Here is a 20,103-nt window from a genome sequence, read left to right as displayed (position 1 = left end):
TGTGGAGCATATAATACTGTGTGAGGACACTGTGGCGCATAGAATACTGTCTGAGGACACTGTGGAGCATATAATACTGTGCGAGGACACTGTGGAGCATATAATACTGTGCGAGGACACTGTGGAGCATATAATACTGTGCGTGCACACTGTGGAGCATATAATACTGTGATAGGACACTGTGGAGCATATAATACTGTGCGAGGACACTGTGGTGCATATAATACTGTGCGAGGACACTGTGGAGCATATAATACTGTGCGTGCACACTGTGGAGCATATAATACTGTGCGAGGACACTGTGGAGCATATAATACTGTGTGAGGACACTGTGGAGCATATAATACTGTGTGAGGACACTGTGGAGCATATAATACTGTGCGAGGACACTGTGGAGCATATAATACTGTGCGAGGACACTGTGGAGCATATAATACTGTGTGAGGACACTGTGGTGCATATAATACTATGTGAGGACACTATGGAGCATATAATACTGTGTGAGGACACTGTGGAGCATATAATACTGTGTGAGGACACTGTGGAGCATATAATACTGTGCGTGCACACTGTGTAGCATATAATACTGTGAGAGGACACTGTGGAGCATATAATACTGTGCGAGGACACTGTGGTGCATATAATACTGTGCGAGGACACTGTGAGCATATAATACTGTGTGAGGACACTGTGGAGCATATAATACTGTGTGAGGACACTGTGGAGCATATAATACTGTGTGAGGACACTGTGGAGCATATAATACTGTGTGAGGACACTGTGGAGCATATAATACTGTGTGAGGACACTGTGGAGCATATAATACTGTGCGAGGACACTGTGGAGCATATAATACTGTGCGAGGACACTGTGGAGCATATAATACTGTGTGAGGACACTGTGGAGTATATAATACTGTGCGAGGACACTGTGGAACATATAATACTGTGTGAGGACACTGTGGAGCATATAATACTGTGTGAGGAGGCTGTGGAGCATATAATACTGTGTGAGGAGACTGTGGAGCATATAATACTGTGTGAGGACATTGTGGAGCATATAATACTGTGTGAGGACACTGTGGAGCATATAATACTGTGTGAGGACACTGTGGAGCATATAATACTGTGTGATGACACTGTGGAGCATATAATACTGTGTGAGGACACTTTGGAACATATAATACTGTGTGGGGCCAGTGTGGAGCATATAATACTGTGTGAGGACACTGTGGAGCATATAATACTGTGTGAGGACACTGTGGAGCATATAATACTGTGCGAGGACACTGTGGAGCATATAATACTGTCTGAGGACACTGTGGAGCATATAATACTGTCTGAGGACACTGTGGAGCATATAATACTGTGTGAGGACACTGTGGCGCATATAATACTGTGCGAGGACACTGTGGAGCATATAATACTGTCTGAGGACACTGTGGAGCATATAATACTGTGTGAGGACACCGTGGATCATATAATACTGTGTGAGGACACCGTGGAGCATATAATACTGTCTGAGGACACCGTGGAGCATATAATACTGTGTGAGGACACTGTGGAGCATATAATACTGTGTGAGGACACTGTGGAGCATATAATACTGTGTGAGGACACTGTGGAACATATAATACTGTGTGAGGACACTGTGGAACATATAATACTGTGTGAGGACACTGTGGAACATATAATACTGTGTGAGGACACTGTGGAGCATATAATACTGTGTGAGGACACTGTGGAAAATATAATACTGTGAGGACACTGTGAAACATATAACACTGTGTGAGGACACTGTGGAACATATAATACTGTGTGGGGCCAGTGTGGAGCATATAATACTGTGTGAGGACACTGTGGAGCATATAATACTGTGTGAGGACACTGTGGAGTATATAATACTGTCTGAGGACACTGTGGAGCATATAATACTGTGTGAGGACACTGTGGAGCATATAATACTGTGTGAGGACACTGTGGAGCATATAATACTGTGTGAGGACACTGTGGAGCATATAATACTGTGTGAGGACACTGTGGAGCATATAATACTGTGTGAGGACACTGTGGAGCATATAATACTGTGTGAGGACACTGTGGAGCATATAATACTGTGTGAGGACACTGTGGAGCATATAATACTGTGCGTGCACACTGTGGAGCATATAATACTGTGTGAGGACACTGTGGAGCATATAATACTGTGTGGGGCCAGTGTGAAGCATATAATACTGTGTGAGGACACTGTGGAGCATATAATTCTGTGTGAGGACACTGTGGAGTATATAATACTGTCTGAGGACACTGTGGAGCATATAATACTGTGTGAGGACACTGTGGAACATATAATACTGTGTGAGGACACTGTGGAGCATATAATACTGTCTGAGGACACTGTGGAGCATATAATACTGTGCGAGGACACTGTGGAGCATATAATACTGTGCGAGGACACTGTGGAACATATAATACTGTGTGAGGACACTGTGGATCATATAATACTGTGCGAGGACACTGTGGAGCATATAATACTGTGCGAGGACACTGTGGAACATATAATACTGTGTGAGGACACTGTGGAGCATATAATACTGTGTGAGGACACTGTGGAACATATAATACTGTGTGAGGACACTGTGGATCATATAATACTGTGTGAGGGCCACTGTGGAGCATATAATACTGTGTGAGGACACTGTGGAGCATATAATACTGTGAGGACACTGTGGAACATATAATACTGTATGAGGACACTGTGGAGCATATAATACTGTGTGAGGACACTGTGGCGCATATAATACTGGGTGAGGACACTGTGGAACATATAATACTGTGTGAGGACACTGTGGAACATATAATACTGTGTGGGGCCAGTGTGGAGCATATAATACTGTGTGAGGACACTGTGGCGCATATAATACTGTGTGAGGACACTGTGGAGCATATAATACTGTCTGAGGACACTGTGGAGCATATAATACTGTGTGAGGACACTGTGGAGCATATAATACTGTCTGAGGACACTTGGAGCATATAATACTGTGTGAGGACACTGTGGAACATATAATACTGTGTGAGGACACTGTGGATCATATAATACTGTGTGAGGGCCACTGTGGAGCATATAATACTGTGTGAGGACACTGTGGAGCATATAATACTGTGAGGACACTGTGAAACATATAATACTGTGTGTGGACACTGTGGAACATATAATACTGTGTGGGGCCAGTGTGGAGCATATAATACTGTGTGAGGACACTGTGGAGCATATAATACTGTGTGAGGACACTGTGGAGTATATAATACTGTCTGAGGACACTGTGGAGCATATAATACTGTGTGAGGACACTGTGGAACATATAATACTGTGTGAGGACACTGTGGAGCATATAATACTGTCTGAGGACACTGTGGAGCATATAATACTGTGTGAGGACACTGTGGAACATATAATACTGTGTGAGGACACTGTGGATCATATAATACTGTGTGAGGGCCACTGTGGAGCATATAATACTGTTTGAGGACACTGTGGAGCATATAATACTGTGAGGACACTGTGGAACATATAATACTGTATGAGGACACTGTGGAGCATATAATACTGTGTGAGGACACTGTGGAGCATATAATACTGTGTGAGGACACTGTGGCGCATATAATACTGGGTGAGGACACTGTGGAACATATAATACTGTGTGAGGACATTGTGGAGCATATAATACCTTGTGAGGACACTGTGGAGCATATAATACTGTGTGAGGACACTGTAGAGCATATAATACTGTGTGAGGACACTGTGGAGCATATAATACTGTGTGAGGACACTGTGGAGCATATAATACTGTGTGAGGACACTGTGGAGCATATAATACTGTGTGAGGACACTGTGGAGCATATAATACTGTGTGAGGACACTGTGGAGCATATAATACTGTGTGAGGACACTGTGGAGCATATAATACTGTGTGGGGGCCACTGTGGAGAACATAATACACTTAGCATATTGTTGATGACTGCAGTTGTGGGTACTATAGTTGTGTGTATATATATATGTATATATCCCTTTCAAGTATCTGCGCTATTGCTGGAGCGCCCATACCCGCCACTATGAAGAATTCACTGTAGGAAGGGGGTAGGGGACCCAGACAAATATTTGTACCAGGGCCCACAAGACTTTAGTTACGCCACTGCAGATGGCCGCCCAGGCCTGTAATTCGCACATGCTGTAGTCACAGTAAAAAGAAGGAAGTGTTAATAAGAGAATTTCCTGTCCTACGTGTCTTCACCCCCCTGCGAGTTGTTGGGGCTGGTTCTGGGTTTTCCAGGAGGAACTGACCGTATATATAAGAGGAAATCAAAGCAAATATTACAGAGAGAGCGAAGTTATGGGATATATGGAGGCTACAGGTGAGTGGCGGCACATATGTAGTGGTATAGATGATATAGTTATCAATGCTTGTATCTGGTAATATACTGCACCCTATAGATGTATACAGTATGAGACCCATATGTGATTTATGTGCCCATGTTTTCAGTGTACAGCAGAGGCATGAAGCGCCCAAGACTGAAAGGGCTTTCTTGGCCCCCCAGAGGAGAACATACGAAGGTAAGCCGTCATCTATACCCTATATGTATACATCCACCATGTATATACAGCGCTGTCTCAATGCACAGTAATGGTGGGGGGTTCGTGGGCTGAGACTACCTATAAGTATCAGCTGTAACATACAGAGGACACCCTGGTAAAATGGCCAGTGCAAGAGGGCAAGAGGGCCATTGTGGGCACCCCCTGGACACCGCAGTCATAAGTGACCGCGGCACCTAAACTGAGACTCCAAAATCAGCTCTAAGGGGGGGGGGGTACTTGTCGCCCATTACTGAGCCTGAGGACACAGCCAAACACTCCGATATTCAACAGTTATGGTGAGAAATCCCAACATATCAGGAGGGAGGAGAGGGGGTCGTCTATGGTCCTGGTCTATCTCTGTGGGGAAATGGGCCAAATGACGCCATATGTACCTACTGTACATCGCACGTCTCCTATAGTATATAGTAACCCAGACTGGCTGAGCTCTGCAAGGTCAGAGATCCAAGACAATCATTGTCTCGTCCTCTCGTGGATTTCACGTCTCGCCATAAATGACTTTTGCGTTTGGTATTTTCAGGATTGCATAGATGGTCAAACTGAGTTTACCATCTACTTCCATGGGTAGACCTTCTCCGCGTGGACATCGGGGTCTGAAGACCAACACAGGGAAACCTGCCATCCAGTGATCTGATGGAGCCCACGTGTGCACAGCGGAGCTGGGATTCTGGTTCAGTGTGTGGTGTCAGCCTCATGCTCGGCCATCATGGTTGGGAATGTCTTATCCTTGCACTTCCGTGAAAACAGACAGGATTGTTTATTCTAATGAATTACTCCAATCTCATCAATAAATCATCCGTGGTCGTGTATTCTGTGTCTTACATCTTATTGTCCCGAGGATACTGTATTCTTATATTATATCGGTGGTCATGTATTCTGTGTCTTATTGTCCTGAGGATATTGTATTCTTATATTGTATCCGTGGTGGATTGTCACCCACCGTAATATATGCCGCCTGCCCCCGAGGATCATCCCCCATGATGATATACAGCACCTGCCCCTGAGGATTGGGATTGTCACCCATCATAATACGTGGCACTTGCTGAAATGATCCAATCATGGCCTAATGTGTCACCGTGGGGGTTTGGGAAAACTGGAACCATACAGTGTGCGGCCTATAAAGGGGTCATTATACTATGGGGGGCCAGTAAGGGAGTCAATATACTGTGGGGACTATTACACTATGTGGGGGCTAGTGCGGAGGTTATTATACTATGTTGGGGCCAGTAAGGGGGTCAGTATGTAACCCTATAGAGGGCGCAGTATAGGGAAATTGGCCGTTCACTGGAGCGCGCTGCACATTTTCTCTTCCAGATTTCTTGGCCAATGGGGGCGGTTCCTGTAAAGAAGGGGTGTGGCCTAAAAATTCTGACTAGGCGCCCCCAGACAAAGTCTTTCTTGCATTACAATTGTGCTGGGCCGAGGCCTCTACCAGTGGGACCGCCCAGAGCGCAGCAGCGGTGGCCGCAGAAATCCTGTAATAATAAACACAGTGTGAACAGGGCCCTAACGCTGGAGACGCTCCATAAATAACACGAGAAATATCTCAGTGCGGGGATTCAGAGGTTTATTGAATCTATACAGATCCTCCTGCCGGCTGCCAAGCCCGGGCGCTCGCTCCCACCGCCGCCATCTCACATCAGTCCAATAATAATCTGACCCAGCGCCAGTAATAAGTCTATGGCCGGCGGCGCAGACGCTTTTTCCACAGCAGGCGGCCGCAGACCGGAATTTTCCTCTGTTTTGTCCATTTTGGAGACAGAAGTGTTAAATTGCTTTCAGATGTCGCCGTCTGATCAATAACAAGACACCTATAGACGTATATGGGACTATATGACATGGCGTCACAGGTCAGGGGTCACTGCCCCCAGCTGCCGTGACCTCTTATTCACAGTATAAGGCACTTTGCTGTATTTAAAGGGGTTGTCCATGACTTATAGATTGACGAGGGTAAGAATAGGTCATGATTGTATAAGCCCAGCACATCCCTTTAAAGGGGTCAACGTCTGAAGACAATGCCCAGTCAGTCAGTCATTGGAGAACGCCATGTCCCCCCATTATTGGGGTTGTCCCCTCCCCACAGGGCTGGTCATGTGTGTCTGATCACCGGCACCTCCTAAATCTGGAGCCCTGTGGCCCCTGACTAATGGAGCACTGGTCACGCAGGACCCCATTGTCATCATCATGGAGGTCCCCCAGTAATGGCCGACGACCCCTTTAATAGAAACTACAGTCGTGACAATAATAGCACAGCCCCTCCCCCCCATAGAGCAAATATTCAGGAAGCCTATGGCACATTGTGGGCGGGGTCTCATCGCAAGACATCCCCTTTAAGAAACAACTACATAGTGGACAAGGATCGGGGTTAGGTGTTTGGAGAGAGACAGCATGGAGTGCATAGGGCTTGTAACATATGGAATATATAGACTGACTATGAGAATATACTCTCCAACCGTGACTATATACTGACTGACTATGAGTATACACAACCCGACTGTGAGTATATACTGACTGACTATGATAATATACTCTCCTACAGTGAGTATATACTGACTATGAGTATACACAACCCGACTGTGAGTATATACTGACTGACTATGAGTATACACAACCCGACCGTGAGTATATACTGACTGACTATGAGTATACACAACCCGACCGTGAGTATATACTGACTGACTATGAGTATACACAACCCGACTGTGAGTATATACTGACTGACTATGATAATATACTCTCCTACAGTGAGTATATACTGACTATGAGTATACACAACCGGACTGTGAGTATATACTGACTGACTATGAGTATACACAACCCGACTGTGAGTATATACTGACTGACTATGATAATATACTCTCCTACAGTGAGTATATACTGACTATGAGTATACACAACCGGACTGTGAGTATATACTGACTGACTATGAGTATACACAACCCGACCGTGAGTATATACTGACTGACTATGAGTATACACAACCCGACTGTGAGTATATACTGACTGACTATGATAATATACTCTCCTACAGTGAGTATATACTGACTATGAGTATACACAACCCGACTGTGAGTATATACTGACTGACTATGAGTATACACAACCCGACCGTGAGTATATACTGACTGACTATGAGTATACACAACCCGACCGTGAGTATATACTGACTGACTATGAGTATACACAACCCGACTGTGAGTATATACTGACTGACTATGATAATATACTCTCCTACAGTGAGTATATACTGACTATGAGTATACACAACCGGACTGTGAGTATATACTGACTGACTATGAGTATACACAACCCGACTGTGAGTATATACTGACTGACTATGATAATATACTCTCCTACAGTGAGTATATACTGACTATGAGTATACACAACCGGACTGTGAGTATATACTGACTGACTATGAGTATACACAACCCGACCGTGAGTATATACTGACTGACTATGAGTATACACAACCCGACTGTGAGTATATACTGACTGACTATGATAATATACTCTCCTACAGTGAGTATATACTGACTATGAGTATACACAACCCGACTGTGAGTATATACTGACTGACTATGAGTATACACAACCCGACCGTGAGTATATACTGACTGACTATGAGTATACACAACCCGACCGTGAGTATATACTGACTGACTATGAGTATACACAACCCGACTGTGAGTATATACTGACTGACTATGATAATATACTCTCCTACAGTGAGTATATACTGACTATGAGTATACACAACCCGACTGTGACTATATACTGACTGACTATGAGAATATACCATGAGTATATACTGCCTGACAGAGTGTATATACTACCCGTCTATGAGTATATACTTACTGACTATACGGTGAGTATATACTGAGTGACACCCGCCCATCAGTATGTCTTTTGGAGTGTGGGAGGAAACCCCCACAAACACGGGGAGAACATACAAACTACATGCAGATGTTGTCCTTGGTTGTATTCGAACCCCGGACTCCAGCGCTGCAGTGCTAAGCACTCAGCCACCGTGCCACAATGTCAGATTTATCAGTCCCAGACAACCCCTTTAACCAGAACTTCTCCTGCCACTCCTTTAATGACCAGATATTCTGACCGCAGCTCTGCAGTAATTCCGCCTTCTCTTTGGCGCTGCCGCCACGTATTATCTGCTGCGTTTAGTTGGGGGTTCAGCCTGCGCTCGGCCCATGTGGACGGTGGGGTCAGTGGGCGATAGGGCGGCTCATGGCCAGTGTACTGTGCGTTAGTATGTGGAAGATACAACAGCCAGGACATGAGGCAGCCGATATCACCGTTTGTGGGGTCCCCAACAATCCGCAGCTGTTTTTTGCAGTTTGATAACAGCGCCGGTTTATATTGGCCCCGGGTCAGTCAATTTACGGTATTTTGTGTCTATCAGACGAGTAGCGGTCATTGTAGTCAGAGCTGAAGGTGCAGGAACTACGGGGCTAGTGGTAATATCTCACAGCCGGACCTCGTCTATCCCATATCCTACAGGGCACAAGACCAGTCACCTACAGACATAGTAGAAAAGAAGGCACAGTATGGCGTAATGTGAGCGCGGTCACGGGGCAGTGATGTGAGCGCGGTCACGGTGTAGCGGTGCGGGTGGTAGGGGTGATGTGAGCGCAGTCACGGTGTAGCGGTGCGGGTGGTAGGGGTGATGTGAGCGCGGTCACGGTGTAGGGGTGCGGGTGGTAGGGGTGATGTGAGCGCGGTCACGGGGCAGTGACGTGAGCGCGGTCACGGTGTAGCGGTGCGGGTGGTAGGGGTGATGTGAGCGCGGTCACGGTGTAGCGGTGCGGGTGGTAGGGGTGATGTGAGCACGGTCACGGTGTAGCGGTGCGGGTGGTAGGGGTGATGTGAGCGCGGTCACGGTGTAGCGGTGCGGGTGGTAGGGGTGATGTGAGCGCGGTCACGGTGTAGCGGTACGGGTGGTAGGGGTGATGTGAGCGCGGTCACGGTGTAGCGGTGCGGGTGGTAGGGGTGATGTGAGCGCGGTCACGGTGTAGCGGTGCGGGTGGTAGGGGTGATGTGAGCGCAGTCACGGTGTAGCGGTGCGGGTGGTAGGGGCGGGTGGCCGCAGGTTCTTCACAGTTTTAGATGTTTTTCCATTATTTCCTTCAGTTTGTACTTCTGGATCTGGAAAAGAACAGACAGAAAAATATGACAAGATATAAAAGAGGCAATGCTGAGATACCCCGAGATACCCAGGACAGGCCGAGATACCCCGAGATACCCAGGGACAGGCCGAGATATCCAGGGACAGGCCGAGATACCCAGGACAGGCCGAGATACCACCCGGGGACAGGCCGAGACACCACCCGGGGACAGGCCGAGATACCACCCGGGGACAGGCCGAGACACCACCCGGGGACAGGCCGAGACACCACCCGGGGACAGGCCGAGACACCACCCGGGGACAGGCCGAGACACCACCCGGGGACAGGCCGAGACACCACCCGGGGACAGGCCGAGACACCACCCGGGGACAGTCCGAGATACCACCCGGGGACAGGCCGAGACACCACCCGGGGACAGGCCGAGACACCACCCGGGGACAGGCCGAGACACCACCCGGGGACAGGCCGAGACACCACCCGGGGACAGGCCGAGATACCACCCGGGGACAGGCTGAGATACCCAGAGACAGGCCGAGATAACACCCAGGGAGAGGCCGAGATACCACCCAGGGACAGTCCGAGACACCACCCAGGGACAGGCTGAGACACCCAGAGACAGGCCGAGATAACACCCAGGGACAGGCCGAGATACCCAGAGACAGGCCGAGATACCACCCAGGGAGAGGCCGAGATACCACCCAGGGACAGGCTGAGATACCCAGGGCCAGCACAAGGAGGCTGCCCCATCTCTGTATATAGCAGGTATACGGCGGGTCCTGCTTGTTGTTTCTATTCCTGTGTTTGGCTCAAACTAGGACAAGAACACCAGAATATGCGGCGCCTTAAAGTGACAACGTAGGACTGCACGAAAACCGTCTGCATGGAAAATTTTATACATAAAAAAATTCTGGCAGGGAAGTGAGAACGCCGGGAGGTGAACGCAACGCAGGCTGCTGAGAGGAACCAGGGGACAGGCTGCTCTGTATTTATTAAAGGGGCGGTCACTGTTTTTCTAATCCATTTATAGTTTGTGATTGTCGATTTTTTGTTCTATTTTCTGTCCATGACTACGGGGGCGGCCATCTTGTCTCCATATTGTCTGAGCTTCTCCTCGGCTCTATTAACAGCGTTTAGTGATCTGCTTTACAGCACCGTCATGGCCATAGGCAGACATAGAAGTCAACGCATTGAGGTCTATGGAGAGGTTTCTAGACATGCTCAGTGCAGGGAGGGGGAGGAGCTAAGCTATGACATCATCTATTAAAGACATGCTGAACATAAATACTTCCTTCTAAGCACTAGGTCCTCCCTAGACATCCCCTTTAAACCCCTACTCTGGCTGCCATAGGCCTCACTCTCGCACCACTTACCTTCCCGGAGACGGTGAGCGGGTAGTCACTGACCAACACAATGTAACGCGGAATCTTAAAATGAGAGATCTGCAGAAAACAACAAAGAAGAGATGAGATATGGAGAGGAGAACATTACGTACAACCATAAACGGCTGCGATGTGCGAGGTCACTGCCGCCATCTGCTCAGGAGCAACGCTGTACAAGGGAGGAGTCACCGGAACACCCCACAAGGGCTCATCTAATGTCTTCTCAGAACAGCGCCCCATCTGTCTAGTGGTTGAGTCTGGTACTGCGGCCATTCTCTTCAATGATAGTGAGCTGTAATACCGGACATGACCTGTAGACAGGTGTGGTGCTCTCTGTGGAGGAGACTGCAGTGACAACCCCGGCTACATCACATGACTGATGGCACCCTTGGCCGACGTCCTCGCTCACCTTTCCTTTGCAGTAGGCCTTGATCTCTTCTGCAGTAAGGGATTCGTTTGCACGGATTCTGATGGCGGCGCAGATCTCCTCCCCCATCCGCTCATCCTTCACTCCGACCACCTACCCAAAGACAGCAGTTCAATCGGCCATGTCAGCAGCCCCATTAGAGAACAGAGCACCTACTTGTCCACCACTTACCTGAGCTTCCAGGATTTTGGGATGGGTGTGTAAGAACTGCTCGATTTCGGCCGGGTATATATTTTCACCCCCTCGGATGATCATATCTTTGCAGCGCCCGACGATCCGGCAGTATCCGTATTCATCCATGGTAGCCACATCTCTGGTGGAAAGAAGACAAGGTGCCCATTGACATTAGAGGGGCGGGTGCTCCCTGGCGCCCCCTTGTTACCCGTTCCTGCGGCTCCCTGGGCTTGTTCCGGCAGATGTCACAGCCGGTGGTTCGCCAAGGGCGGCTCTTCCATAGGTCTGGTGTTGATGCCCTACCCCTATAGATGGCCCTTAAATATCCTGACCCCGGAGACCCCTTTAGGCCTAGATATATAATGGGGTTGGGCGCTGACCCGAGAGTCCCCGCATGTACCCAGTCTTGTACCATCTGGTGTTGATGCCCTACCCCCTAAGGACGGCCCCTAAATATCCTGACCCCGGAGACCCCTTTAGGCCTAGATATATAATGGGGCTGAGCTCTGACCCGAGAGTCCCCGCACGTACCCAGTCTTGTACCATCTGGTGTTGATGCCCTACCCCCTAAGGACGGCCCCTAAATATCCTGACCCCGGAGACCCCTTTAGGCCTAGATATATAATGGGGTTGGGCCCTGACCCGAGAGTCCGCACATGTACCCAGTCTTGTACCATCTGGTGTTGATGCCCTACCCCCTAAGGACGGCCCCTAAATATCCTGACCCCGGAGACCCCTTTAGGCCTAGATATATAATGGGGCTGAGCTCTGACCCGAGAGTCCCCGCACGTACCCAGTCTTGTACCATCTGGTGTTGATGCCCTACCCCCTAAGGACGGCCCCTAAATATCCTGACCCCGGAGACCCCTTTAGGCCTAGATATATAATGGGGCTGAGCTCTGACCCGAGAGTCCCCGCACGTACCCAGTCTTGTACCATCTGGTGTTGATGCCCTACCCCCTAAGGACGGCCCCTAAATATCCTGACCCCGGAGACCCCTTTAGGCCTAGATATATAATGGGGCTGAGCTCTGACCCGAGAGTCCCCGCACGTACCCAGTCTTGTACCATCTGGTGTTGATGCCCTACCCCCTAAGGACGGCCCCTAAATATCCTGACCCCGGAGACCCCTTTAGGCCTAGATATATAATGGGGCTGAGCTCTGACCCGAGAGTCCCCGCACGTACCCAGTCTTGTACCATCTGGTGTTGATGCCCTACCCCCTAAGGACGGCCCCTAAATATCCTGACCCCGGAGACCCCTTTAGGCCTAGATATATAATGGGGTTGGGCCCTGACCCGAGAGTCCGCACATGTACCCAGTCTTGTACCATCTGGTGTTGATGCCCTACCCTAAGGATGGCCCTTAAATATCCTGACCCCGGAGACCCCTTTAGGCCTAGATATATAATGGGGCTGAGCTCTGACCCGAGAGTCCCCGCACGTACCCAGTCTTGTACCATCTCTCAGGGGTAATGGTCTCTTTGGTTTTCTCTTCATCGGCCCAGTACCCCAACATCACGCAGTACCCCCTAATCTGCAGCTCCCCGGGGGTGTTCAGGGGCACGATCTCGCCTGTGGTGGTGTCCACTACTTTAGCCTGAAAGAAACCCAAAGTGTTAGTGTAAGGGAGGCTCCAACATGGACGCCGAGGTCTGGAGACGGCCTCACCTCAGTATGGGGCATCACGTGGCCCACAGTGTCACATTTTCGGAGGAGGTCGTCGTAAGGAAAGCCTGCAAAGGTCACCGGGCTGTTCTCTGTGGTGCCATATCCAATCTGTAAGGAAGAACAAAGAGGCCATTGTGGTCACCGGATGATGGTGTGCGGCTCGGACAGGCAGGGGTTAAGTGCCGGGCCGCTGTTTGTGCACATTTGGCTATTTCCCTCTATATATTCCTGGATCCTTTCCAGACGCCCCTCCTTGGTCTCACGAGCACGAGACATGTGGCAGCTTCACGAGAGGTCGGCAGGATTTTCCAAAACACCTCTAGCCTGCCAGCTCTGCAGGATGAGATGATTGGAATCCATTAACAGACACTGGGGTATTGGGGTATTAACGGGGGCAAATCTACAGGGATGTCGCCCTTTAGCGGGTCACGGAGTCACGCTCACTAAAATGCCAACATTAAGGCAGAGCATGGCCGCGCCAGCGAGAGGCAGACGGTGCGCCCACGTATAAATACTGCCCCTGCCAAGAAAGTGTCTCCTGCTGGCCGAGCGTCCGCCGTGCCCGGCTCCTACATAAACAGCCTGAAGATGTTCTGCCAGGGGGCTGCGGGGCAGCGGCTCCATCCGACAACCTCCTGTACGGGGCGCCGCCTGCATGACAACAAGCCCACCAACTAAAACAGACGCCACCATACACATTATTACACAGAAGAAGGATGATCAACAATCTCCATCAGTGGGGGCTCCATAACTGGGATCCTCACAGATCAGCTGCTCAGTCATTCCTCACATAGGTCTGTTTGCAGCTCAGTCCCATTCAAGTGAATGAGGCTGAGCTGCAATACCAAGCACAGCCACTATACAATGTACGGCGCTGTGCTCGGTATTCTATGAAGAGATCACAGTCCTCACTTACAAGATGCAGCCACTTCAGTAAGCTGATCTGTAGGGGTCCTGGATGTCATAGGATCAGAGATATTAAGATAAAAAATGGACGACCCTTCTTAGCTGACATTTATCTAGTGTGTACACAGACCTAGGCCTCGGATTGTAGCCACATAAACTGAAGCAACCCCTGAGTGTGGTCACAACGTGGTGGGGGGACACTGTGTGGTCACAATGTGGTGGGGGGACACTGTGTGGTCACAACGTGGTGGGGGGATACTGTGTGGTTACAATGTGGTGGGGGGATACTGTGTGATCACAATGTGGTGGGGGGACACTGTGTGGTCACAATGTGGTGGGGGGATACTGTGTGATCACAATGTGGTGGGGGGGCACACTGTGTGGTCACAACGTGGTGGGGGGGAACGCTGTGTGGTCACAATGTGGTGGGGGGACACTGTGTGGTCACAATGTGGTGGGGGGATACTGTGTGATCACAATGTGGTGGGGGGACAATGTGTGGTCACAACGTGGTGGGGGGACAATGTGTGGTCACAACGTGGTGGGGGGACAATGTGTGGTTACAATGTGGTGGGGGGATACTGTGTGATCACAATGTGGTGGGGGGCACACTGTGTGGTCACAACGTGGTGGGGGGGAACGCTGTGTGGTCACAATGTGGTGGGGGGACACTGTGTGGTCACAATGTGGTGGGGGGACACTGTGTGGTCACAATGTGGTGGGGGGACACTGTGTGGTCACAATGTGGTGGGGGGACAATGTGTGGTCACAACGTGGTGGGGGGACAATGTGTGGTTACAATGTGGTGAGGGGACACTGTGGTCACAACGTGGTGGGGGGACAATGTGTGGTTACAATGTGGTGGGGGACACTGTGTAGTCACAACGTGGTGGGGGGACAATGTGTGGTCACAACGTGGTGGGGGGACAATGTGTGGTTACAATGTGGTGGGGGGACACTGAGTGGTCACAACGTGGTGGGGGGACACTGTGTGGTCACAATGTGGTGGGGGGACACTGTGTGGTTACAATGTGGTGGGGGGACACTGTGTGGTCACAATGTGGTGGGGGGACAATGTGTGGTCACAATGTGGTGGGGGGACAATGTGTGGTTACAATGTGGTGGGGGGACACTGAGTGGTCACAACGTGGTGGGGGGACACTGTGTGGTCACAATGTGGTGGGGAGACACTGTGTGGTCACAATGTGGTGGGGGGACACTGTGTGGTCACAATGTGGTGGGGGAGACACTGTGTGGTTACAATGTGGTGGGGGGACACTGTGTGGTCACAATGTGGTGGGGGAGACACTGTGTGGTCACAATGTGGTGGGGGAGACACTGTGTGGTTACAATGTGGTGGGGGGGACAATGTGTGGTTACAATGTGGTGGGGGGACACTGTGTGGTTACAATGTGGTGGGGGGACAATGTGTGGTTACAATGTGGTGGGGGGACACTGTGTGGTTACAATGTGGTGGGGGGACACTGTGTGGTCACAATGTGGTGGGGGAGACACTGTGTGGTCACAATGTGGTGGGGGAGACACTGTGTGGTCACAATGTGGTGGGGGAGACACTGTGTGGTTACAATGTGGTGGGGGGACACTGTGTGGTCACAATGTGGTGGGGGAGACACTGTGTGGTCACAATGTGGTGGGGGGACACTGTGTGGTTACAATGTGGTGGGGGGACACTATGTGGTCACAATGTGGTGGGGGGACACTGTGGTCACAATGTGGTGGTGGGGGAACCGTGTAGTCGATTCAATGGGACCTTAGCACAGATGCTTAAGATGTTGGTCAGGTCCCAGAGTGTGATATGAGCATCATGCAAGAGAAAGGGTCCATGAAGTGGCCAGAAGCTGCTCACCCCATGCCACATAACAAGCAGGCCAGTGTCACATTCACCAACACCTCACCAACGTTCGAGAAAGAAGCAGAAAATTTTCCACATGGACGTGATGAAGGTCCATCATAACAGGGAAGCGTGTGCCCTGCCCGTGTGCCGTCTGCCAGAGGAGAGAGCACGACACTCTTGTAGATGTGGTGGCAGCGGTCCAAGAGGGTCGGTCTACTGAGGATGCCCGAATACACACTCACGCTTCTTACGGGTCGCTCACGCTTCTTAGGGGTCGCTCACGGTTCTTACGGATCGCTCACACTTCTTAGGGGTCGCTCACGGTTCTTACGAATGGCTTGCACTTCTTAGGGGTCGCTCACGCTTCTTAGGGGTCGTTCACGCCTCTTACAGATCACTCACACTTCTTACGGATTGCTCACGCTTCTTATGGGTCGCTCACTAGTCTTATAGATCACTCACACTTCTTAGGGATGGCTCACATTTCTTAGGGGTCGTTCACAATTCTTACGAATGGCTCACACTTCTTAGGGATTGCTCACACTTCTTACGGGTCGCTCACACTTCTTACGGGTCGCTCACGGTTCTTACGGATTGCTCACACTTCTTACGGGTCGCTCACACTTCTTAGGGGTCGCTCACACTTCTTAGGGGTCGCTCACACTTCTTACGGATCGCTCACACTTCTTACGGATCGCTCACGCTTCTTATGGGTCGCTCACGCTTCTTATGGGTCGCTCACGGTTCTTATGGGTCGTTCACGCCTCTTACAGATCGCTCACACTTCTTACGGATTGCTCACGCTTCTTATGGATCACCACTCACGCTTCTTACGGGTCGCTCACGCTTCTTACGGGTCGCTCACGATTCTTACAGGTCGCTCACACTTCTTACGGGTCGCTCACGGTTCTTAGGGATGGCTCACATTTCTTAGGGGTCGTTCACAATTCTTACGAATGGCTCGCACTTCTTAGGGATTGCTCACACTTCTTACAGGTCATTCACACTTCTTACTAATCGATCACACTTCTTACGGATCGCTCACGCTTCTTATGGGTCGCTCACGGTTCTTACAGATCGCTCACACTTCTTAAGGATCGCTCACTCTTCTTACGGATCGCTCAAACTTCTTACGGGTCGCTCACGGTTCTTACGGATTGCTCACACTTCTTACGGGTCGCTCACGGTTCTTACAGATTGCTCACACTTCTTACGGGTCGCTCACACTTCTTACGGGTCGCTCACACTTCTTACGGGTCGCTCACACTTCTTACGGATCGCTCACACTTCTTACGGGTCGCTCACACTTTTTACGGGTCGTTCACACTTCTTACGGGTCGCTCACACTTCTTACGGGTCGCTCACACTTCTTACGGGTCGTTCACGCTTCTTATGGATCGATCACGCTTCTTATGGATCGCTCACGCTTCTTAGGGGTCACTCACGCTTCTTACGGGTCGCTCACGCTTCTTACGGATCGCTCACACTTCTTAGGGATCGCTCACACTTCTTAGGGATCGCTCACGCTTCTTAGGGATCGCTCACGCTTCTTAGGGATCGCTCACGCTTCTTAGGGATCGCTCACGCTTCTTACGGATGTCTCACGCTTCTTATGGATCGCTCACACTTCTTAGGGATCGCTCACACTTCTTAGGGATCGCTCACGCTTCTTACGGATGTCTCACGCTTCTTACGGGTCGCTCATACTTCTTAGGGATCGCTCACACTTCTTAGAGATGGCTCACACTTCTTAGGGATCGCTCACGCTTCTTAGGGATCGCTCACGCTTCTTAGGGATCGCTCACGCTTCTTACGGATGTCTCACGCATCTTATGGATCGCTCACACTTCTTAGGGATCGCTCACACTTCTTAGGGATCGCTCACGCTTCTTACGGATGTCTCACGCTTCTTACGGGTCGCTCATACTTCTTAGGGATCGCTCACACTTCTTAGAGATGGCTCACACTTCTTAGGGATCGCTCACGCTTCTTACGGGTCGCTCATACTTCTTACGGATCGCTCACACTTCTTAGGGATCGCTCACACTTCTTAGGGATCGCTCACACTTCTTAGGGATCGCTCACACTTCTTACAGATTGCTCACACTTCTGAGGGATCACTCAAACTTCTTAGAGGTCGCTCACACTTCTTACGGGTCGCTCACACTTCTTAGGGATCGCTCACACTTCTTAGGGATCGCTCACACTTCTTAGGGATCGCTCACACTTCTTAGGGATCGCTCACACTTCTTAGGGATCGCTCACACTTCTTACAGATTGCTCACACTTCTGAGGGATCACTCAAACTTCTTAGAGGTCGCTCACACTTCTTACGGGTCGCTCACACTTCTTAGGGATCGCTCACACTTCTTAGGGATCGCTCACACTTCTTAGGGATCGCTCACACTTCTTAGGGATCGCTCACACTTCTTAGGGATCGCTCACACTTCTTAGGGATCGCTCACGCTTCTTAGGGATCGCTCACACTTCTTAGGGATCGCTCACACTTCTTAGGGATCGCTCACACTTCTTAGGGATCGCTCACACTTCTGAGGGATCGCTCACACTTCTTAGGGATCGCTCACACTTCTTACGGGTCGCTCACACTTCTTAGGGATCGCTCACACTTCTTAGGGATCGCTCACACTTCTTAGGGATCGCTCACGCTTCTTAGGGATCGCTCACACTTCTTAGGGATCGCTCACACTTCTTAGGGATCGCTCACGCTTCTTACGGATGTCTCACGCATCTTATGGATCGCTCACACTTCTTAGGGATCGCTCACACTTCTTAGGGATCGCTCACGCTTCTTATGGGTCGCTCACGGTTCTTACAGATCGCTCACACTTCTTAAGGATCGCTCACTCTTCTTACGGATCGCTCAAACTTCTTACGGGTCGCTCACGTTTCTTACGGATTGCTCACACTTCTTACGGGTCGCTCACGGTTCTTACAGATTGCTCACACTTCTTACGGGTCGCTCACACTTCTTACGGGTCGCTCACACTTCTTACGGGTCGCTCACACTTCTTACGGGTCGCTCACACTTCTTACGGATCGCTCACACATCTTACGGGTCGCTCACACTTTTTACGGGTCGTTCACACTTCTTACGGGTCGCTCACACTTCTTACGGGTCGCTCACACTTCTTACGGGTCGCTCACGCTTCTTACGGGTCGTTCACGCTTCTTATGGATCGATCACGCTTCTTATGGATCGCTCACGCTTCTTAGGGGTCGCTCACGCTTCTTACGGATCGCTCACACTTCTTAGGGATCGCTCACACTTCTTAGGGATCGCTCACGCTTCTTAGGGATCGCTCACGCTTCTTAGGGATCGCTCACGCTTCTTAGGGATCGCTCACGCTTCTTACGGATGTCTCACGCTTCTTATGGATCGCTCACACTTCTTAGGGATCGCTCACACTTCTTAGGGATCGCTCACGCTTCTTACGGATGTCTCACGCTTCTTACGGGTCGCTCATACTTCTTAGGGATCGCTCACACTTCTTAGAGATGGCTCACACTTCTTAGGGATCGCTCACGCTTCTTAGGGATCGCTCACGCTTCTTAGGGATCGCTCACGCTTCTTACGGATGTCTCACGCATCTTATGGATCGCTCACACTTCTTAGGGATCGCTCACACTTCTTAGGGATCGCTCACGCTTCTTACGGATGTCTCACGCTTCTTACGGGTCGCTCATACTTCTTAGGGATCGCTCACACTTCTTAGAGATGGCTCACACTTCTTAGGGATCGCTCACGCTTCTTACGGGTCGCTCATACTTCTTACGGATCGCTCACACTTCTTAGGGATCGCTCACACTTCTTAGGGATCGCTCACACTTCTTAGGGATCGCTCACACTTCTTACAGATTGCTCACACTTCTGAGGG

The 20,103-nt window shown here is 50.1% G+C and overlaps 1 protein-coding gene and 1 long non-coding RNA gene across 2 annotated transcripts in view; one reads left to right on the top strand and one right to left on the bottom strand.

Annotated features, from left to right (window-relative positions):
* The first annotated feature begins 4,309 nt into the window (after nt 1-4,309).
* LOC142188231 (uncharacterized) lies at nt 4,310-5,446 on the top strand. The gene is made up of 3 exons (XR_012712771.1): nt 4,310-4,415; nt 4,544-4,614; nt 5,174-5,446. It is a non-coding gene; the product is annotated as an uncharacterized LOC142188231 (long non-coding RNA).
* A 758-nt stretch (nt 5,447-6,204) lies between these two features.
* ACSF2 (acyl-CoA synthetase family member 2) overlaps nt 6,205-20,103 on the bottom strand; it is a 93,473-nt gene continuing 79,574 nt past the window's right edge. The window contains exons 11-16 of the mRNA XM_075261794.1: nt 13,447-13,554; nt 13,224-13,375; nt 11,775-11,916; nt 11,586-11,696; nt 11,168-11,236; nt 6,205-9,816 (exon numbers count right to left, since the gene is read on the bottom strand). Of these exons, the coding sequence (XP_075117895.1) occupies nt 9,766-9,816; nt 11,168-11,236; nt 11,586-11,696; nt 11,775-11,916; nt 13,224-13,375; nt 13,447-13,554 (633 nt within the window). The 3' untranslated portion in view covers nt 6,205-9,765. The remainder of the gene's footprint in view (nt 9,817-11,167; nt 11,237-11,585; nt 11,697-11,774; nt 11,917-13,223; nt 13,376-13,446; nt 13,555-20,103) is intronic.

Source organism: Leptodactylus fuscus, unplaced genomic scaffold, assembly GCF_031893055.1.
Source record: "Leptodactylus fuscus isolate aLepFus1 unplaced genomic scaffold, aLepFus1.hap2 HAP2_SCAFFOLD_40, whole genome shotgun sequence".
NCBI classification, from domain to species: Eukaryota; Metazoa; Chordata; class Amphibia; order Anura; family Leptodactylidae; genus Leptodactylus; species Leptodactylus fuscus.
Note: the sequence above shows the minus strand (reverse complement) of the source record. Positions and strands in the feature narration are given on the sequence as shown.